We start from the raw sequence: 23762 nt of genomic DNA on the forward strand, positions 1-23762 counted from the left end.
CTGCTCCACTGAGGCCTTCTAGGACAATATTAAATGGCAGCCATCTTTGCCTTTGAATTTCTAGAGCATTTAATTACATATGGCCTTGAATTGCTAGTTAACCTTCCAAGCATATTATCCCAACTAGAAGATGAGCATTCAAGAAATGTTTTTTTATTGTCAATTCTATTCTAAAAGCAGGATGGGATATTTTATTGGATTGCAAATAAATTTGTGTTATATGTCTTACCAACATGAAAATAAAAGACACAATAATTTCTAAGGTCAGGAAACACTCTCAAACCTGGCTAGACAATTAATGTAAGGGGAAAAAAAAAGAATGTCTCTTTTCCCCAGGTGTTTTGCATTCCATGAGATGGAAAAACACACTGGAATATAAGAATGGCATAAGCACGTGCAGGGAGGAAATGGCACAGTTCAAGTATTTTCCATTTAACAAGTCACTCAGTGGAAATAATAACACGAAAGTGAAAGGCTTGATTGAAAATGCTCACCCTGTTAACAAACTCAAAGTGCACTGAAAGGCACTTCTAGACAGGCAAGGCTTTAGAAACAGATCAGTTTCCGGAGAAGCAAGCACCGACCAGGCCAGTGTCTCCAGGGAGAAATGTCCCTGAACTCCTCCATCAGACTGTCACACCCACTTCACATCAAATGACAAGAGAGGCAGGCCCCTAACTAAGAGGTGATGCTATCCCTTTATTCTTCATTTCTCCATCTGTAAAATGAAAGGTTGGACTAAATGCGTTTCAAGTCCCTTCTCTTATTTTTTTTATGATTATGATTTTCTAATCACGGCTATAATTCATGCCTTTCCATGGTGAGTCTAAAACAAAGGACCGCTTGCTCTGTTATAATCTCCCACGCTGCCACGCACAGCAGAGCATACAGCCTAGCATATTGACTTGTTAACAATTTTCTCAGAACTTTTCTCCTTAGACTATGTTATGAAATAGAAGTTTTGGCGACTCTTATTATCCTTTTCACTTTTTATTGCTTCCCAAACACAATGCTTCATTTCGAAATGGCCCAGCCCCCAAAACTTTCCTTCTCAAACTCCTTCATGTTTCAAGATGAGCTCCTGTCAACACTCAGAACTCCTGTCTCTCACAGCCTCCCCACACATACACCCAATAGCTGAAAAACAATGAGGATCTGTAGCATTTATGTGTTCTAGGTACCGTGGGGCTTCATAAACATTATCTTCGGTCCTTCTAATAGCATTGTAAGCATTATTATTCCCATTTCACAGGTGAGAAAATTGAAGCCTACAAAGTTTAGGAGATTCAGAGTGAACTAGTGAATGGCATTTGAATTTAGGTTCGCTTTCCAGAAGCAAAGCTAGAGGATAGCAGGAAGGTGGGTTGATCTCTCTGCGTACATTCTCTACAAATGGTGCCTTTTGAGTAATTTTATTGCCACAATGAAAAGCAGTAGAGGAGACCTGAGAAAGCATAGCTACTATAGTCCAGAGGCACCTCTTCCGTGAACTCACCTTCAAACCAGTAGCATAGGCCCTGTTCCCCATCTCTGCCTCCAAACCCATAATATCCTCATGGATGGATTTCAGACCTCGGTTGTTCCATTTTCCACTACGCCAACTGGGTGACTCACAAGTGGCCATTGCGAATGGAGAAGGCTGTTCCTAATGCTTGTGGCCACGGGCTGGAGTGTGGACCCGTGCTGTTGGGTTTGCCAGCATAGACTTGAGGACAGCCGTGCCCTACCCAATCCTGTGGTGAATCTTGTTATAAAGTGGAATAATCTTTTCTGATGTGTCTAGAGCTCTTAATTAGCCTTTTCTGTATCCTCAGTTTTGTAAATTAAATCTCTGACATGGGGCTTACCTTTATTCCAATACATGCACTCAAAAGTGAATCCTACCTATCGAGCCTCTTAAATCTTGTTTTAAATCTCCCTAACCTCAGTGGACCTGAGAAAGGTCCCACCAGGGCAGCTAGTGTCCAGCAGGTGGGAAGTTGCAGCCTGAGGAGGAAGCTGGGGCCGGGGCGGCAGGGCCTGTCTCCCAGTTGAGGCTGCTGCTGGGACTCCTCTAGGATCTGGCCAGCTGCTGCAGCTACAGGAAGACTTTGTTCCACGGCAAAAACTGTTTATGATCCTCACATTCCTTCTTGGCAGAGAGGGAGGTTTTGGTCCTGCTAAGCTGGCTTCTTCCAATGATGCGGCGTATTGTGCGGGGTCACAGTATCACTCAGGCTTTCCTTCTACATCTGTATCTTGGCGTCTGATTCCCATCCTGAAATTTATCAAGGAGAAGAGCAGCTCTTTGAAGAGCCTCCTGTTGACTTAAGTTGTCGTTGTTGTTAGGGAGTTGAGAGAAAAGGGGCAGGGAGTCCTGAGTTCCAGGCTGGCCCAGCCTCTCACTGGCTTTATGGGTTTGGAGAAGTCACATCTCCTCTCTGGGCTTGGTCTCTGTAACCCTGACATGGTATGATTCTATTTTTCCTTCCTACCTTCTCACTCTTCATAGCCAAGATGCCTTTTCCTGGTTCTCCTCCATTCCTGGGGGTTCTGGGACTGTTGGCAGGGAAAGGAGCTTCAGGGCTATGTGCCAGAAATCAGGCCTTGTGTCAGAAATCCATACTCTGCTGAATCGGTTCCCGCAATCACTGGTGGCAGCTTATCCCTGTTCAGCCAAGTGGGAAGGACTGGCCTCAATCCATAGAAAGTGATGGAAAGACAACATTCAGTTTCTTCTTTGAGGGTCATTCTCTCATCTTTCTGATCTCTGCTTTCCCAGATGTTAGAGTACTATAGTGGCTGCCACAGAGCTAAATTGTGTAATCCCCAGAGGTAGCCCCTCATCTCATGTCCATTCCTATGTGCTTTTTATCTCTAAGAAAAGGTGTGTTACATAAGCTCACTTCTTGCAAATAACCTACAAAACTCTAATGTGTCTAAAAAAACCCAACTGCCATTGATTGACCACATACTATGTGCCAGGAACTTTTCATACATTACTCTATCAAACCTCCTAATAATAACATAATATTTCCTCCATCCACCCAGGTGGATGTGATGGATCTTGAGAGGGCTGCACACACAGGCAGCCCTGACCCTTCAAAGCCGTGGGCCTGTGCTGAGCGTCCTGGCAGCCGTGGTGGCACGCACTGACCTGGGGCAGGGAGAGGTGGTGGGAGGCACTTCTGGGACTGCGGGTTGTACAGATGCGGGAGAGGATGAGGGCCTGGGACTTCAAGAGGCAGGACTCTCTGGGTGTTCCCCATCTTCACTTTTCCAGTCCAAATGTCCCCACTCCCGATTTGGCACCAGTTTCCCCCTATTGACATATCACCATTGGAGGCTCTCTTCGTTACCTCCCTGTCATGTGCGGAATCATGCTATGCACAGAAAGGGGCAACGGGGATGAGGTGGGAGTCCCCTCCCCTGCTGTGTACACTTTTTCCTGAGCATCCTCTTAGAGCCTGCTCGAGCCCCCAGAGGCCCAGGACATGGCCCTGTTGGTGTCTGTGTTCTGACTGCACTGCCTTTTCATCCCAAGAGGCCCACTCTACCAAGTGGGTATGAGGTATGCCCAGCCCCTGTCTCCCAGAGGCAACAGTCTGGGACCATTTCCTCTTTCTAGTTGCCACTCCAAGTTCCAATCCACTAGTGCTTCTGGGTTTCAGGTCACAAGAAATTTTCAGATCATACTTTATCTATTTTATTTGTAGTTTAGTATTATCATTCTTAGTAGTGGTCGTAGTTCCATAAGAAGAGGCCGATGGTAGTGCCTCTTAGCCTATAGTGGTATAAGGTGGAAATGTGTAGTCTTTGGTAGATAGGACTGGGTTCAGATCTTGGCTCTACCAGTTAATATGTCCCATTCCTCTCCCATTGGTCCCATTCCTCTCCCTAGCTTCTACTGCAAACCCTGCCCTCCCTCAGATCTCCCCATCTCTGTAAATGGTCACCCCTTTCTGCAAATTGCTAAAGACCCAAACCAGCAAGTCATTACAGCCCACATCAAATTCATGAGCAGATTCTGGCAGCTCTGTCTTTGAAATCTCCCCAGCCCACTTTCATCTGCCACAGTTGTCCACGTTCCTGTCATCTCATACATAAACTGTGGTAGCAGCTTCCTAGGTGACCTCCACTCTTGACCTGCAATAGTCTGTACTGTCTGCAGCAGCCAGAGGGGTCCTTTTATAAACCAAGTCAGATCATGTCATTCTCCTGTGAAAACCCCCCAGAAGCTTCTCATCTCATTCAGTGCTAAAGCCAAGTTGTTACAATGACTTTCAAAGGCATCCACTTGCCTCCTCACCTCATTGGCCTCACCTCCAGCCACTCGACCTCCTCACTTACTCTGTCCGGATGCACTGGCCTCCTGCTGTTCCCCAAATACATGGAGCAGGATCTTTGAACTTGCTGCTCCCTCTGCCTGGAATGAGGTTCCCCAGATTGCACATGGCCCAATGCCTCATTTCATTTCAGTCTTTGCTCAGCTGTTACCTTCTCGCTGACCTTTCTTCTAAAATCACAAATATCTTTTGTTCCTCACTTTCTAATTCCTTTACCTTGCCCTATTGAGCTTCCCAATACTATCCCCGCTTGTTTATTGTCTGACTCTTCCAGGAGAATGTAAGCTCCCTGGTAGAGAGTCTTTATTCTCTTCATTGCTTATATTAGTTTCCTAGGGCTGCTATAACCAAGTACCCAAAACTGGGTGGCTTAAAACAGAAATTGAGTGTCTCACGGTTATGGAGGCTAGAAGTCTGAAATCAAGGTGTCAGCAGGGCCACACTCTCTCTGACAGCTCAAGGTGTTCCTTCTTTGTCTCTTCCAGCCTCTGGTGTTCGTTGGCAATCCTTGCGTTCTTTGACTTGTAGATGAAGCACTGCAATCACATGGCTGTCTTCTTCCTGTGTGTCTTCATCTTGTCTTTCCTTGTATATGTCTGTCTCTGTGTCCAAATTTCCCCCTTTTATAAGCACAGCAGTCATATTGGATCAGGCCCACCCTAATGACCTCATTTTAACTTGATTATCTCTAGAAAGACCCTATTTCTAAATGAGGTCACATGTTGATGTACTGCGGTTTAGCACTTAGATATACCTTTGCAAAGAGCGGGGGACATAACTCATAACACTGATGAGTCCCCAGCTCCAAGTAGGCACTCAGTGATTGTTTAAACAATGAGTCAGGGACTACCATTTACTGTCTGTGTGACCTTGGGCAAATTATCTAATCTCTCTGTCTTGCATATAATTAGTGATCTAAAAATGGTAACCGTTATTAATTTCCCAAATTAGTACATGGAGAATCTGATAAATGCCTTATGTTGTTGCTATGAAGTCTGCTAAAGTAATATATGAAAAGCACCTGGCACTTAATATGTGGTCAGTAAATGGCAGTTGATTTATTAAATAAAATATGCACTGTCTCTGGTGATGGAATGTATTTCATTTCCTTGCACACAAATAAAACATAGCCACTGTGCTTAAGAAAGGTGCATTGTAGCTGATGTTAAAGAATGTAGCTATGTAAAGTTGTAACATCTCTGCTGGAAAATTCTTGGCCAAGAGAACTACAGCAAGATAGGGAAGAAGAAAAATGCTTAGGTTTCTGAGAGTAAGAGGCTTTTTTTTTTTTTTTTAATTTAATTTTTATTTTTGGCTGTGTTGGGTCTTCATTGCTGCGTGTGGTCTTTTCTCTAGTTGCGGCAAGCAGGGGCTACTCTTTGTTGCGGTGCACCGTCTTCTCATTGCGGTGGCTTCTCTTGTTGCGGAGCACGGGCTCTAGGCCCGCGGGCTTCAGTAGTTGTGGCACGTAAACTCAGTAGTTGTGGCTTGTGGGCTCTAGAGCGCAGGCTCAGTAGTTGTGGCCCACGGGCTTAGTTGCTCCACGGCACTTGGGATCTTCCCGGACCAGGGCTCGAACCCATGTCCCCCGCATTGGCAGGCGGATTCTTAACCACTGCGCCACCAGGGAAGTCCAGTAAGAGACTTTTTTGTGTGTCTTTACTCAAAAGGATCCCGATCTATTTGTAAGTAGGGTTCTCAGGGCAAGCATCTTTATTAGTGACCTTGATGGCTGCACTCAGATGGTTTGCAAATGATAAGAAGCTGGAAAGGAAAGTGGCCATGTTGGATGAAAGACTAAATTATAAATGGAATCCATAAGATAGAATATAACAAGGATAATTGGTGGATCCAGGACATGTATTATATGCAAAAAATGGGGGCGATGTGGCTTAATGTGAAGGTTCTCAACCTCTGAGGTACATCAGAATCACCTGTAGAGTTTTGCTTACTTGTTTTTAAAATAGAGATATCAGGGCGTATTTCAGACATGCTGAAGTAGACCCTCTGGTGGTGGTACTTAGTAGGTGTCCAATGTTGGCAAAGGTTGAGAGCCCCTTGGGTAACTGGGACAAGTATGAAAAACTTAGGGATTTTTCTGAGACTGTGGGATGAGGCTATGTTATTGGGGGGTAAAGTGTCTGGGACATGGAGGGCATTTTGTTCTGGGTTGGTGCTTCTAGAATATAAAGTCTGCATGAGCAGGGATTTCTGACTGTTTTGTTAATTGGTGATTCCTGAGTGCCATCACATGGCCATGGCATGGGATGGATGCTCAGTGAATTGTTGAATGAATGAACTGAGTTTGGGGAATTTTTCTCTGAAAAGGGAAAGACAAGAGCATGTTTAGATGTAAGTGCCAGGTCTAGAAACTCTTAAGTTGGAAGTTAGGAAGTTGATAATATAAATTTATAACATAATATAGTATGATATGATATAATATAATTGTTTTTATAAGTTGGAAGTTGGGAAGTTGATAATATAAGTTTATAATATAATATATATAATTAATATAATAGTTTTTAGCTTATAAGTGCATAAATTAGTGAGGTGAAGCTGTTTGATTAAAGGAGAATTAGGAAGGAGAATGAGAATTATTCTTGAATACTTGCTGGATGGTGTCCAGGAAGAGGAATTAGGTGTATTCTATATGCCCACCGAGGGTAGACATACTCGAAGGAGTAATACTTCAAGTGGCCACACTTGGAGGAGTTTTCTCTAACATGCTCAGTGATTATAAAATGGAAGTCCATCAGGAAGACCTTTCTCAGCTTAGGGTTCAAGCAGAGGCCAGTTGTCCACCTGTCACAGATGATGGAGAGGGCCTCTTGCATTCCACAGACTATGGAACCAGGTCACCCAGATGCACTCGATCTTGAAACATTTGTGATCTTGACCAGCCAGATGCCTTCTCTACTTTTTCTTTCTCATATATTTTTATGAAGAAATTGATAGTCCAACCAATGTGGTCACTGATCGAGTGACAGAAGACACAGCGATGGTCTCCTGGAACCCAGTCCAGGCTGTCATTGATAAGTATGTGGTGCGCTACATCTCCACTGACGGGGAGACGAAGGACACAGCTGTGCACAGGGAGCAGAGCAGCACCGTCCTGACGGGCCTGAAGCCGGGAGAGGTGTACAAAGTCTACGTGTGGGCTGAGAGGGGCAACCAGGAGAGCAAGAAGGCCGACACCAAGGCCCTCACAGGTAACAGAAGGATGGGAGTCTTCTCTCATTCTTACTGTCTCCCATCTCTGAATAAACAGGTTTCCTCATGGCAAGGAGAAGATTGATTTTTGAATCAGGAGGCTGATGCCCACCTAGCATCAACTTTTTTGTTTGCAGGTGTGGGGGTGTGGGGTTGCAAAAGCAATTTCAAATTTCATAATTATGAATTTTTTCCTTTTTAACCTCAAGCAAAAGAGACCATCCTTTTTATTTGATACAGAAGGTCATACTTATTTGGGTTGGAATTCCATATGCGACTCCCTTGGAGTAGAGGAACACTGTCTAATTTTCATGTTTTGGACGTTAAAACTCAAAACATTTGGCTGACAGTGAATTTGAATGCTCATCTCAGTTTGCAGTGACTGTACAGGCATGTTGCCTGTAACCTGGAGCTCTCTTTCAGACCATGGAAATGGTTTCCCTCTTGAGTCAACATTTACCAAATGTACCAATTCTGACTTGAAGCTTTCAGAAACTGTGAGGGCTCCCTTACTCCATCCAGTTGTGTTCTGCTCAGCTGGGGCCTGCGGGTGTCCTGAGGCTGCATGGGGGCGTATCCCAGACATTCCTTCTGCTTAAAACCTCCTCTGGCACTGTCCTTGAGTTCAGAGAAGCCTAATTCTGGAGTCCACTTGAGGTTCCAAACAGTTGGCAGGAATCATAGAAAACAATTCACTTATTGATTGGCCTTTGTTGTGGACAATTAGTGTAGAGACTCTCAGAGAAGCTGATAATTGGTTAGGAATATTGTTTCAGAAGCTTGACTGTCCAAGTTTTAATCTCAGCTCTACCATTTACTAGCTGAGTGATTTGGGGCAAATTGCTTCGCCTCTGTTCCTCAGATTCTTGTCTGTAAAATGGGGCATATGAATGTCTACATCACTGGGTTAGTGTGAGGGTTACATGAGTTAATTCATGTAAGTGCCTGACATAGAGAGTGCTACATAAATGATAGTCATGCTTATTTCTTAAAATGTGTCTTAGTCTGTTTGGGCTGCTATAGCAAAATGCCATAGACTGGGTGGCTTAAATAACAGAAATTTATTTCCAGCAGTTCTGGAGCCTGGAAAGTCCCATGATCTGGGTGCCAGTTGGTTCATTTATTGGTGAGAGCTCTCTTCTTGGCTTACAGATGGCCACCTTCTTCCTTACATGGTGGAGAGAGGAAGTTCTGGTCTCCTCTTCTTCTTAGGAAGGCACTAATCCCATCGTGGGGGCCCCCATCCTCATGACCTCTTCTAAACCTAATTACCTCCCAAAGGTTCCACCTCTAAATACCATCAAATTGGAGGTTAGGGCTTCAACATATAAATTTTTGTGGAGGGACACAAACGTTCAGTGCACAGAAATGTTAATCTGCATTTGGCCTTGAAGCACTTTGTGTTGCATAGCCTCCTGGGGCCAGATGGGCCTTGTCTCCTCCAGGGGAAGGAGAAGTTAACAGTAAGGATGGTGAGACCTAGATTTGTTTAAAGTCGAGGTCAGGAAACCTTCTGTAAAAGGCCAGATAGTAAATATTTTCAGCTTTGGGGACGATACAGTCTCTGTTGCAACGGCTCAACTCTGCCATTGAAATGAGAAAACAGCCATAGATAGTATGGAAATGAACTAGCATGACTGTGTTCCAATAAAACTTGATTTATAAAAATAGGCAATGGGTCAGATTTGGCCCATGGGCTCTAGATTACCAGCTCCTGGTTTATATTACACACGGCCCTCCATTCACTAGGATTTTGAGTGCTGTGAAAAGAAAGAGCATGTGGCTCAGCCTTTTTAAGACAGTGGAAGTTGGAATGGAGAAGAGGCTTCCCCTTTCACAGGTGGGCGTGGTGCAAGTAAAGCACCCCAGATCACGGGGAGCCACTGGGGTGTGGTATTGCTGGGGCTGTCAGGCACAGAGCTAGGCTTTGGGGGTACAAAGGTAAAAGCACAGTTTGTGCTCCTATGGCATTCACAATCCTCTGGGTAGAGGAGACAAGTGAAAAAGACAAAGTGCAGTGAGTTATGTTCCAGAGCAAACAAATAACCCTGGAAGTATGGGAACCTGAAAAAAAAGTGGGGGTAAGAGGGGTCACGGCAGCCTATAGGAATAGGTGACCCCTGAACGGAATCTAGAAGGATGTGCGGCTGTTAGCAGTGAGAGCAGCATATGCAGAGACCTAAGGTGTGGGAATATGACAGGTTGGTTTTCTGTCATGTCTTAATATGCACTTATGTTAATAATGTCATCTTTAGTGGTGTTTATGGTGGGTAGGTCTGTGAGGGGGTGGAGTAGGGAAGATGAGGCTGGGGCGTTGAAGCCAGCATAGAATCCCAGGATAAATTGTTGGTACTTTCATGTCAGCTGTCTGTGTGTCTTTCATGTCAGGTGTCCTGTGCTCCTTCTAGCAAGTCCTCCCTTGGCTGTGTATCCCACTGAGCTGGCCTGGCCGAGCTGGCAAGTGATGGTGCACAGGTTTGAAATGCAGCTGCTATCACAGAAAGCTCAGTTTTTTTTCAAGGAGGTGGTTTTTGAAACAGGATCATAAAGGCATGCTAATCATTGCACCCAATTCCTTGTTTTTTTGACTTTTTAAGAGTTTTTATTTTTGAGGAGAAAGTGATATTTCATACCTCAAATGACATTAGTAATAAAAAAGAGCTCATATTTCAGCACTTACTATGCAATATCTCATGTACTATTCACCATAACCCAGAAGTAGGTACTGATAGTTCCTTCTTTGTAGAGATGAGGAGACCAAGATTTAAGTTATACAGTTTGGCCAAAGTTAGGAACCAGGAAATAGTGTAGCCCACGTTTCAACCCAGTTTAACTGCATAGAAACCCAGACAGATTCTACAAGTCGGATTATTTTTATCAGCCTAGACCTCAAATACCTTCACTTTAAAAGTCTCCCATTTCTATGGCCTCAGACATAATGTTTTATATGGAAAGAACTGACAGGTCCTACTTCTGGGATATTTTTCTTCCAAAAGAAAATGTTAGAGCGGTTGCACAGATTTATTGAAGTATAATTGCTTTCAGGTACAAGGAGCCAGGAACTAAAAAGAGTGTATTATGTAAACCCAGGGTAAAGGAGAAATTTGTATATGAAGACGAATTCTTTTTATCCAAAGGCAACTTGTGGAAAAAGTTTATAGAGTTGAGACTGAATATTGGCTTTGTCTGAATGCAAATAACTCATTCTTGGAAATTTCAGACCGCTTGCTTAATTAAACCCTTAAGTTATCCCAACCATTGGCATATAACAGACTCTGAAATTTGTTGAGGTCATCATTTTGGTTGTTTGTGTGCTGGCCTTTCACGAATTACAGAGTTGGCAAATGATACACTCTTTCATCTTTCTTAAAGAAATTGACAGCCCCCAAAACCTGGTGACCAACGGGGTGACAGAGAACACGGTCACCGTCTCCTGGGACCCAGTGCAGGCCGTGATTGACAGGTACCTGGTGCGCTACACCTCTGCTGACGGAGACTCCGGGGAGGTTCCGGTGGGGAAGGAGCAGAGCAGCACCGTCCTGACGGGCCTGAGGCCGGGCGTGGAGTACACGGTCCACGTGTGGGCCCAGAAGGGGGACCAGGAGAGCAGGGAGGCCGACACCAAGGCCCCGACAGGTAATGGATCATGCATCATCACTGTGTCACTGCTAAGCTGATGTCCGTCTAGGTTGGTTTTCCTTCTCTGACCTTGGCTGAAAGGGAGGCTCAAGGATGAGCAGGCTGGTATCCTTGCATAGTAAATTGTGTACCCCTTTCTTCCATTGAATGGCTTCTCTTAGAATGCATAGCTTGTCCTGTTTGGTTAAAGACCAAAGTTTGGCCTTTAAACATTGACATTATTGCTCATTGTCCTTTGTTCTCTGCCTGTGCACCTGCTTTGTTATTAATGCCTAAAGGCTTCACCTTCATAAAGAATAAATATGAAGAAAGCACAAGTAACTATCATGCTGAGGGATGGTTGATCCAAAACCAAATTTTCTTTACTCCTCACCGGTTTAAAGCCTTTCTGTGAAAGACCTACAATAACAAACCCAAAACAATTAAGAAAATGGTAATAGGAACATACATATCGATAACTGCCTTAAATGTAAATGGATTAAATGCTCCAACCAAAAGACATAGATGGGCTGAATGGATGCAAAAACAAGACCCATATATATGCTGTCTACAAGAAACCCACTTCAGACCTAGGGACACATACAGGCTGAAAGTGAGGGGATGGAAAAAGATATTCCATGCAAATGGAAATCAGGAGAAAGCTGGAGTAGCAATTCTCATATCAGACAAAATAGACTTTAAAGTAAAGACTATTCCAAGAGACAAAGAAGGACACTACGTAATGATCAAGGGATCAATCCAAGAAGACGATATAACAATTGTAAATATTTATGCACCCAACATAGGAGCACCTCAATACATAAGGCAAATGCTAATAAGAGGGGAATCGACAGTAACACAATAATAGTAGAGGACTTTAACACCCCGCTTACACCAATGGATAGATCACCCAAGCAGAAAATAAATAAGGAAACACAGCCATAAAAGGGGAAATGGACAACCTGGAAGAAATGGACAAATTCTTAGAAAAGCACAACCTTTCAAGACTGAACCAGGAAGAAATAGAAAATATAAACAGACCAATCACAAGCACTGAAATTGAAACTGTGATTAAAAATCTTCCAACAAACAAAAACCCAGGACCAGATGGCTTCACAGGTATATTCTATGAAATATTTAGAGAAGAGCTAACACCTATCCTTGTCAAACTCTTCCAAAATATAGCAGAGGGAGGAACACTCCCAAACTCATTCTATGAGGCCACCACCACCCTGATACCAAAACCAGACAAAGATGTCACAAAGAAAGAAAACTACAGGCCAGTATCACTGATGAACATAGATGCAAAAATCCTCAATAGAATACTAGCAAACAGAATCCAACAGCACACTAAAAGGATCATACACCATGATCAAGTGGGGGTTATCCCAGGAATGCAAGGTTTCTTTAATATATGCAAATCAATCAATGTGATAAACCATATTAACAAATTGAAGGAGAAAAACCATATGATCATCTCAATAGATGCAGAAAAAGCTTTCGACAAAATTCAACACCCATTTATGATAAAAACCCTCCAGAAAGTAGGCATAGGGGGAACTTACCTCAACATAATAAAGGCCATATATGCCAAACCCATAGCCAACATCATTTCAATGGTGAAAAACTGAAACCATTTCCTCTAAGATCAGGAACAAGACAAGGCTGTCCACTCTCACCACTAGTATTCAACATAGTTTTGGAAGTTTTAGCCACAGCAATCATAGAAGAAAAAGAAATAAAAGGAATCCAAATAGGAAAAGAAGAAGTAAAGCTGTCACTGTTTGAAGATGACATGATACTATACATAGAGAATCCTAAAGAGGCTACCAGAAAACTACTGGAGCTAATCAATGAATTTGGTAAAGTTGCAGGATACAAAATTAATGCACAGAAATCTCTTGCATTCCTATACACTAATGATGAAAAATCTGAAAGAGAAATTAAGGAAACACTCCCATTTACCAATGCAACAAAAATAAAATAATAAATAATAATAATAAAATACCTAGGAATAAACCTACCTAAGGAGACAAAAGACCTGTATTCAGAAAACTATAAGACACTGATGAAAGAAATTAAAGATGATACCAACAGATGGAGAGATATACCATGTTCTTGGATTGGAAGAATCAACATTGTGAAAATGACTCTACTACCCAAAGCAATCTACAGATTCAATGCAATCCCTATCAAACTACCAATGGCATTTTTCACAGAACTGGAACAAAAAATTTCAAAATATATATGGAAACACAAAAGACCCTGAATAGCCAAAGCAATCTTGAGAAAGAAAAACGGAGCTGGAGGAATCAGGCTCCCTGACTTCAGACTATACTACAAAGCTACAGTAATCAAGACAGTATGGTACTGGCACAAAAACAGAAATATAGATCAATGGAACAGGATAGAAAGCCCAGAGGAAAACCCACGCACATATGGTCACCTTATCTTTGATAAAGGAGGCAAGAATATACAATGGAGAAAAGACAGCCTCTTCAATAAGTGGTGCTGGGAAAACGAGACAGCTACATGGAAAAGAATGAAATTAGAACATTCCCCAACACCATACATAAAAATAAACTCAAAATGGATTAAAGACCTAAATGTAAGGCCAGACACTATCAAACTCTTAGAGGAAAACATAGGCAGAACACTCTATGACGTAAATCACAGCAAGATCCTTTTGGACCCACCTCCTAGAGAAATGGAAATAAAAACAAAAACAAATGGGACCAAATGAAACTTAAAAGCTTTTGCACAGCAAAGGAAACCATAAGACGAAAAGACAACCTTCAGAATGGAAGAAAATATTTGCAAACGAAGCAATGGACAAAGGATTAATCTCCAAAATATACAAGCAGCTCATGCAGCTCAAATCAAAAAAACAAACAACCGAATTCAAAAATGGGCAGAAGACCTAAATAGACATTTCTCCAAAGAAGATATACAGATTGCCAATAAACACATGAAAAGATGCTCAACATCACTAATCATTAGAGAAGTGCAAATCAGTAGTACAATGAGGTATCATCTCACACTGGTCAGAATGGCATCATCAAAAATCTACAAACAATAAATGCTGGTGAGGGTGTGGAGAAAAGGGAACCTTCTTGCACAGTTGGTGGGAATGTAAATTGATACAGCCACTATGGAGAACAGTATAGAGGTTCCTTAAAAAACTAAAAATAGAACTACCATATGACTCAGCAATCCCACTACTAGGCATATACCCTGAGAAAACCATGATTCAAAAAGAGTCATGTACCACAGTGTTCATTGCAGCTCTATTTACAATAGCCAAGACATGGAAGCAACCTAAGTGTCCATTGACAGATGAATGGATAAAGAAGATGTGGTACATATATACAATGGAATATTACTCAGCCGTAAAAAGAAACAAAATTGAGTTATTTGTAGTGAGGTGGATGGATCTAGAGACTGTCATACAGAATGAAGTAAGTCAGAAAGAGAAAAACAAATACCATATGCTAACACATATATATGAAATCTAAAAAAAAAAAAAGGTTCTGAAGAACCTAGGGGCAGGACAGGAATAAAGACGCAGACACAGAGAATGGACTTGAGGACACGGGGAGGGGGAAGGGTAAACTGGGACGAAGTGAGAGAGTGGCATTGATATATATATACACTACCAAATGTAAAACCGATAGCTAGTGGGAAGCAGCCGAATAGCACAGGGAGATCAGCTCGGTGCTTTGTGTCCACCTAGAGGGATGGGAAAGGGAGGGTGGGAGGGAGATGCAAGAGGGAAGAGATATGGGGATATATGTATATGTATAGCTGATTCAATTTGCTATACAGCAGGAACTAACACACCATTGTAAAGCAATTGTACTCCAATAAAGATGTTAAATAAATAAATAAATAAATAAATAAATAAATAAATAAATAAAGCCTTTCTGTGGTGCTTATTTTTGTTTCTGCTCTTTGGATGAGCGTTTTATGCAGAAATAATAACGTTTTATTAGCTCAAACTAAACAAATGTCTAGTCACTTCTAGCCTCCAATATGTATTATTTTAGTAATGAAGATGTCTACGTCCATGCAATTGTACGTACTTTATGTAACTTTAAACCTGCTCCTCTCCATCAGCTTGGGCCTTTTGTGGGCTAACTGCCTGCCGTTGAAGGGGGCATGCTTGGCTTCTTTTGTATTTCCAGTCCATTCTTTAAGCACTGTCCTTCCAGAGTGCAAACTCGAGTTCCTGGCCCATTTATGTTTGGTACGTGGGAGGTAAGGGGTGTCAGGAGGAGGAGAGGTGAGGGATCTTGCTTGACAGTAATAGTCACAGCTGGCTTGGGTCTGTCATGGGGCCTAACAAGGGTTAAAACTAACTTTCCCTTCATGGAACACTTCCTTGTGTTCTTCAGAGACGCCTCATCTGTCCTCTTTCACTGTAGTGATTCTGTAGATACATGCATGTCTCCTACTGGTCTCCTACTCCCCTCTGCCCATACATCTGGGGGTGCCCTCCAGTGCCCTTCTCTGGTGAGGGGTGAGGTGACCCCACCTCACCCCTCTGGGTGATCCTCTTGGACAGCTTCTAAAACAGTCCCAGGCGGGCACTCCTTTCTTCGGCCCACATCTGGTCCATGGGGGACACACCTGCATCCTTTGTCCATGCAGCCAGATGTATGGGTCTGTTGCAATGCTGCAGCCTCTTGTTGCTCTGCAGCAGCACAACCAGCTATTTTCTCACCTCTCAGATATTTTAGGCACGTGTCAGACACCAGCCCACGGTGTTCCCCAAGCTTTGGGGTTTCTCAGCCTTGGCACTGTTGATAATTCTTTGTTGCAGGGGTCTGTCTTGTACATTGTAGGATGTTTAGCAACATCCCTGACCTCTACCCATTTGATGCCATGAGCCTCCCCATTCCACACTGAACTGAAAGAACCAAAAATATCTTCAGACATTGCTGATCACCCCTGGTTGAGAACTTTTGCTCTGGAGTATACATAAGCAGCTCCGTAAGGGATCCCATTGCAACTGCTTATTCGAGGCTTGGCTCTCACCCATGGGACTCACGGTGTAACTCTCTCCAAAGAAATCCACTCTTTTAAGTCCCACCTGTTTGTACTCTCCAGCCTCTGTCGTAGTCTGGAGTTGGTTGGTCAATCAAAGGCCACAAAACTGTTGGTCCTGCCTTGGCTGTGGGCCCTCAGGTTGGAAAGTAAATACCAATTTTCTTGAGGGTCACAGCCTAAACCAAGATAAGAATAGTCCCACTTGAATGTACCATTGCATATATGTGATAGGACCTTAGGGTAATGGCTTTTGCAATGAACTATAGGCATACCTCAGAGATGTTGTGAGTTCGGTTCCAGACGACTACAGTAAAGTGAACATCACAATATAGAAAGTCACATGAATTTTTTTGTTTCCCAGTGCATATAAAAGTGGCGTTTACATTGCACTGTATCTATTAAGTGTGCCATAGTGTTATGTCTAAAAACGTATATAGCTTAATTTAAAAATATTTTATTGCTAAAAAATGTTAATCATCATGTAAGCCTTCAGCAAATTGTGGTAACATCAAAGATCACTGATCACAGATTACCATAACAAATAATAATGAAAAAGTTTGGAATATTATGAGAATTACCAAAATGTGACACAGAGACACAAAGTGAGCAAATGCTATTGGCACATGCAGAATGATGCCAGTAGACTTGCTGGATGCAGGGTTGCCACAAACTCTCAATTTGTAAAAAGTGCAATATCTTTGATGCATAATAAAGAGAAGCACAATAAAATGAGGTATGCCCGTATGTGGAACAAAGAAACGCTGTTATTTTCTTGGTGAATACATGTTCGAGCACCTTCCCTGTGTGTAGTATGGAGGAACATAATCCTGTACATTCATAAAATATCAACAAACTGATATCATTTAAAATAGCTTATGGCCATTGGACATCCACTCTGTGCCAGGAGCTGTCGTAAGGGGCATGTTATTAACTCACATAATACCCATCTCTACAGGGTATACCCTAAAATTATCTCCGCCTGCTTTTTTTTCCTATAAGCACTGTGATACTTTAATATTTTCAAGGACCTTTTCTTCTTATTTATTTGTTTATTTATTTATCTTTGGCTGCGTTGGGTCTTCATTGCTGCGCGTGGACTGTCTCTAGTTGCGGCGAGCAGGGGCTACTCTTCGTTGCGGTGCGCAGGCTTCTCACTGTGGTGGCTTCTCTTGTAGCAGAGCACGGGCTCTAGGCACGCAGGCTTCAGTAGTTGTGGCATGCGGACGCAGTAGTTGTGGCGCCCGGGCTTAGTTGCTCTGCGGCAAGTGGGATCTTCCCAGACCAGGACTCGAACCCGTGTTCCCTGCATTGGCAGGCGGATTCTTAACCACTGCACCACCAGGGAAGCCCTCAAGGCCCCTTTGTACATGACATTTTTTGTCTTGGTCTTCAGAACTACTCAGAGAGATAGGTACAATAACTATTAACAACTCAATGTTACGAATGCGGAGAAGTGAAGTGCCTTGCCCAAGTTCACAAAACAAGTTAGTAATTTATGAAATGAGAGGCATGCATGGAACATTAGTTCTCGAAGGAACCTTGGAGTCCATCCAACCGGAAGTCCAGATTGACAGATCAAGAAGCTGAAGCCCAGCCAGAGGCAGCAGAGTTGTCCAGGGCCACAGCTATTCTGACTCTGGGCCCTACTGCTCACTCTGCTGTCCTGTTCTGCCTCCTTGAAAACCCACAAGTCCAGATGTAGAAAGAGGTCTACATCCATGAAACAATTGAAAACTGACATGTGAGATAGGAAGATTCTAAGAAAAGGAAGCTGCCCCAGCCCAAACAGCATGGCCACAAGATCTCACTCTAGTAATGGTGTTTATTGATCCTCATTTTCCTTTCAGACATTGACAGCCCCCAAAACCTGGTGACCGACCAGGTGACAGAGAACACGGCCACTGTCTCCTGGGACCTGGTACAGGCCGTGATTGACAGGTACCTGGTGCGCTACACCTCTGCTGACGGAGACTCCGGGGAGGTTCAGGTGGGGAAGGAGGAGAGCAGCACCGTCCTGACGGGCCTGAGGCCGGGCGTGGAGTACACGGTCCACGTGTGGGCCCAGAAGGGGGACCGGGAGAGCAGGAAGGCCGACACCACGGCCCCGACAGGTAATGGAGCATCGTTCTTTGAAAATGTAAGCCCTGTCATACTGTCTATGGCAGGTCAAGTTTTGTTTTTCTGTTCTAAAAGTGGCAGAATTGATGATTTATGGAAGAGCAGGATGGTAGACTTCTGTCAAACCACACACCAACCCTCACTCCGTTTTTACACATTATATCATAATGAAGAGCTCATATTTGGCCTCGTACTTTGATCTTGTGAAGGTAAATGGTGATTGGTTTTATCCGCCCACTGTTCCTCCAACTGTGTATTTCCTTTGTGATCAATCATTAAATATTTCTTCTTGGAAGGGAAGAAATAAAAAGAAACCACATGTTAGGATCTGTGAGCTAAGTACTTTAGGGAAATGGCTTTTGCTGTAATCTCTTTGGAACAGGGAAGTGTTATTCCTTTCTTAGTGGATAAATCCTCTTTTGAGTACTGTGTGCTCCGTTCTGAGGATCCTAAGCTTGCATTTTTATACAGTAACGGTTCCTACTTTTTAAAGTTCTTTCATCTCTGTTTCCTCATTTTTTAAGAACAGACTTATTGAGTTATAATTTACATACTATAAAATCCACCCTTTTAAAGTATGTAATTCAGTGGTTTTTAGTATGTGCAGAGTAGTGCAACCATCACCACTGTCTAATTCAGAATATTTTCATCACCCCAAAAGCAACCCCCATACCATTAGCAGTCTTTCCCATCCCTACTTCCCCCAGCCTTAGGAAACTACTACTTTCTGTCTCTAGAGATTTCCTTATTCTGGACATTTCATATAAATAGATTCATATAATATGTGGCCTTTTGTGACTGGCTTCATTCACTAAGCATAATATTTTCAAGGTTCATCCATGTTGTAGCTTGTGTCAATGTTTCACTTGATTGCTGAATAATATTCCATTATATGGATATAATACATTTTGTTTATCCATTTGTCAGTTTATGAGCATTTGGGTTGTTTCCACTTTTTGGCTATTATAAATAATGATGCTACGAGTTTTTGTGTACAAATTTTTGTATGGACATATGTTTCCAATTCTTTTGGCTATATACTTAGGAGTGGTATTCCTGGGTCATATGGTAATTCTATGTTTAACTTTTTGGGGAGCTGCCAAATTGTTTCCAGAGCGGTGGCACTATTTTACGTTCCTACCAGCAAGGAATGAGAATTATATTCCTCATTTAGTTGGTACTCAGAGGACTTTGCTGAGACGGGTAGAGCAGGAATCAATATGCCCATTTTACAGTTGAGAAACCTCAGATACAGAGAAGTGAATGATTTCTACAATTCACAAAGTTAGCTGATGATTCATGGAGTCAGATTTGTGGAATATTCATGGAATATTACGGTACCTTAAAATCTGTTTGGCACGGCCCACATTTTACAAATGAGGAATGGAGACCCAGCCAGAGGCAGCAGAGTTGTCGGGGCCACCGCTGGCTGATGGCAGAGCTGGGCCTACTTCCCTGTCCCCAGCCCAAGGCTGCTCCCGCACCTCCACTCTGCGTCTCAGGCTGGGACTGGAATGTAGCTCTTGTGACTCTGATCCAGTGCTCATTCTGCTGTCCTGTGCTGCCTCCTTGAGGATCCAAGAGTCCAGCTGTGGTGAGATCTACGTCCATGAAACAACTGAAAACCCACAAAGGAGATGGGAAAACCATTAGAACGGAGGCTACCTCACCCAAGAGACATTGTCTCACTCTTTGGTGCTTATTAATAGTGCACTTTTCCTTTCAGACATTGACAGCCCCCAAAACCTGGTGACCGACCGGGTGACAGAGAACACGGCCACCGTCTCCTGGGACCCAGTGCAGGCCGTCATCGACAAGTACCTGGTGTGCTACACCTCTGCTGACGGAGACTCCGGGAAGGTCCTGGTGGGGAAGGAGCAGAGCAGCACCGTCCTGATGGGCCTGAGGCCGGGCGTGGAGTACACGGTCCACGTGTGGGCCCAGAAGGGGGACCGGGAGAGCAGGAAGGCCGACACCACGGCCCTGACAGGTAATGGAGCATCTTTCATTGGGAATGTAAGCCCTGTCCTGTTAAGCCTATGGCTGGTCATGTTTTGTTTTCCTGAACTCACACTGGCAGAGTTGATGATTTATTGAAGAGCATGATGGCGTTCCTTCATAATAGACTACAAGCCATCTCTTATTTTCCCTTTAACTGGTTTCTTTACAAGTCAGGTCCTCCTGGCAGTCTCCAAGCTACACATCTGTCATGACTGCATGGTATGTCCAGCCACTGTTCCTGTGAGTACGTGAATCTTTTGCTCACTATTGAGGGTCTCCTGTTGAGTTTGTGATTGGAAACAGGAAATGAAATGAAATGTCATTAATATTAATCATAATATGTTCAAAATTCAACTTAAGAAAAGTAGACTTTATATCCACCAGAGTGAGTAGTTGTATGTGGTTTACTTTACTGTAAATGAATCATATGATAATTCTAGTTTGGAGGATAAGGGTAATTTCTATGTTATGCTCTTTTTTTTAATCGAAGTATAGTTGATTTATAATATTGTGTTATTTTCAGGTATAATTTCTAGGTTATATTCTCATTTTATTGTGAAGGAGATGTATGATTATATTTCTGTACCATGATTTAGCCAGCAAACCAGCATTACAAGTGAATCTATATATGCTAAAGGATATTAAAACTCGATTTTAATTTTGCTGAGTCGTTTAATAACATATATTGAGCATTTTCCATGGGCCCTTTTCCTTACTAGGCAGTGGGAACCCCGAGGGAGTAGAATACAGCCCTCTTCCTCTGGGAGCTTACATTTGCATCTGGCTGGTAGCATCTTCTTGTATGAAATGGGAGGTCTTCGTTGACATGATGCTAGAAACAAAATTATCAATATTAGCTGCTTGTGAGCAGAGACCATGTCTTCTTGAACTGGACCCTGCACACTGCCTGGGCCCATGCCTTACATATAGTGGGCATTTTGACATATGCTTATTAAACGAAAAAAGAAATTTGTTTTGCTAAACTCTTGGTAGAGGTAATAGTAGAGATGCTTAGATTTTGGTCTACTGTGCTTTCTCCTTGAGGAGTCAAAGTCTTTCTGGGGAGAGAAGACATATGTCCATGACGCAGTTAGAGCATGCAAGATGGAAAAACCACAAAACCTGAAAGGGTGTCACCCCAAGAAAAATGGCTGTGAGCTTCTGCACTCTGTGGCCTATAAATAGTGCATATTGATCAGCATTTTTCCTTTCAGACATTGACAGCCCCAAAAACCTGGTGACCGACCAGGTGACAGAGAACATGGCCACTGTCTCCTGGGACCCGGTGCAGGCCGTGATCGACAGGTACCTGGTGCGCTACACCTCTGCTGATGGAGACTCCGGGGAGGTTCCAGTGGGGAAGGAGCAGAGCAGCACCGTCCTGACGGGCCTGAGGCCGGGTGTGGAGTACACGGTCCACGTGTGGGCCCAGAAGGGGGACCGGGAGAGCAGGAAGGCCGACACCACGGCCCCGACAGGTACTGTCAGGGACGACGGGGACATCAAACTCTTCATACCTATAAGGAAACAGTCTTCCTCCACATCGGCTGGGGAGGGGAGCCGGGAACACAGTGTTTCACCTGTGGGCATTCTTCAAAGTGCTTCCCTTTTCACCTTTTTAAGGTAATATATGTTGACAGGACAGTTCAGATTAAGATGAAAGAGTGTAGAAGAAGTGGTGTGAAAATAAGACTGTGTGACTCTTCAAGATGGTTGTGCAAAAGGTAGCCTCCCTTCCTACCCCCCTCACCCAGCCCAGCTCCCAGGCTCTCTGCCCTGGCTGTGAGAACCTAGCTGGGCCTCAGTTTAGGGAGGAGGGAGGCAAGGAGCCTCTTCTGCTTCCATCTCCAGACTGGGGGCAGTGGTGGAGCATCTTCTTCCCCTTACTACAGTTGGTGACCAAAGGGGCCTGGACTGCTTGTCTTTTCTCTGCGTGATGAGGCCCCGGGTGTCACCGAGCATCACAGCGATCAGGCCTCAGAGGGACCTGACGGGATCGCTGAGCCCACCCTGATGTCCATGGGCCTCTTTAGACAGTCTGGGCAAGGCCTGGGCCGACCCCTGTGTGGCCGAGTACGCCATGCGTGGCCACTGGCATTAGAGGTGACTTGATTCCTTTATTATTTTTGTTAGTTGCAATGAACAGAAGTTTTTAATAAAAAAAGTAATACATGCTTATAGTAAAATTTTTCAAACTAAACAAAGGTATGTAGAAAGAAAAACTCTTTTCCACATTCCAGTGCTGATATCCAGTGCTGCTCTCCCGAGGCAACCAGCACCTTCCTCCTTCCTTCTCCCCTACCCTTCCCTCCCTTCCTCCTTCCCCTCTCTCTCTGTCTTCCTATCTCATCTTCTTTCCTTTATTCCTTCCTTCCACTCTTCCTTCTTTATCTTCTCTTTGCTTCACTTTCCCCATTTTTAAAGACAAAAATATTTCCTCTTTCTACTTTGTAGAAATGTGGAAATAACTAAGACGACATCTGAAGTTCATGACCCAGGGATGGGTGGGCAGTCAAAGAGGTGGCAGAAGCCAACTTGAGATATTTAAATAGTTAAGGTTTTGCTTTGATTTTGAAAGCAGGAAATTCAGTTTTTCCGTGTGATGGATGGAAGAAAATCCATACCAGATAGTATGTTTTAGAAAGTCACACTAAGCTGATGTTACAGAAACTCAAAATTTGTCAAAACATCCTAATTCAAAGCAACAGCTGCCTGATTTCTATTAAAATACTGCAATTCAGTTCTCAGCTGAAATGCTACTGGGTAGAAAATAGCTTGGAGACATCTTTTTTGGACACTTCTAAATTAAAATCACCTCCTATGATAATGATTTTTCAAAATGGAAATTTCCATTCATATCTTGTTTGGTTAAAAAAATGAGTTGTCTGACCAATTATTGTGGTGTTGACTAGAATTTTTGCTGAGATTTAGTTTTCCTGGTCTACAGTGCACAGACGCACCCACACTTTCCCTCTGGTGTTTGAATGGGAAAGTGCATAGGAACCAGAAGAAATCTCTGCTTTTCCTACATCTCTACTACCCTTTCTTCCTTTCTCTCCTCCTTTATACAAGCACCTCCCCCGCTTCCCCATTCTGTACAGGGTATGCATCTTAGACTGCATACTTAGTTATATAAGACATAGAACTTTATATTTCTTCTTCTTTTTTTTTTTTGGCTGTCACCATGGGGCTTGTGGGATCTTAGTTCCCTGACCAGGGATCAAACCTGGGACCCCTGCTGTGGAAGCGTGGAGTTCTAACCACTGGACTGCCAGGGAATTCCCCAAACTTTATATTTCTATACCAACTTAATTTCCATCATAAGCTCCCATTCTTCTTGTTAGTTGGAAATCTCAGGAAATTTAGGGTCACGCTCCTTCCCCAGGGCTGTCTGTAAGGTCTTGGGTGGTTTTCCAAGGCCAGGGAGTCCCATCCAGTATT

General features: G+C 43.3%; 1 protein-coding gene across 1 annotated transcript in view; it reads left to right on the top strand.

Annotated features, from left to right (window-relative positions):
• TNN (tenascin N) overlaps positions 1–23762 on the top strand; it is a 52097-nt gene that overhangs the window by 10445 nt on the left and 17890 nt on the right. Inside the window, exons 6-10 of the mRNA XM_057530403.1 lie at positions 7271–7534; positions 10908–11171; positions 18050–18313; positions 20047–20310; positions 21536–21799. Of these exons, the coding sequence (XP_057386386.1) occupies positions 7271–7534; positions 10908–11171; positions 18050–18313; positions 20047–20310; positions 21536–21799 (1320 nt within the window). The remainder of the gene's footprint in view (positions 1–7270; positions 7535–10907; positions 11172–18049; positions 18314–20046; positions 20311–21535; positions 21800–23762) is intronic.

This window comes from Balaenoptera acutorostrata, chromosome 1 (assembly GCF_949987535.1).
Source record: "Balaenoptera acutorostrata chromosome 1, mBalAcu1.1, whole genome shotgun sequence".
In the NCBI taxonomy this organism is placed as follows: Eukaryota; Metazoa; Chordata; class Mammalia; order Artiodactyla; family Balaenopteridae; genus Balaenoptera; species Balaenoptera acutorostrata.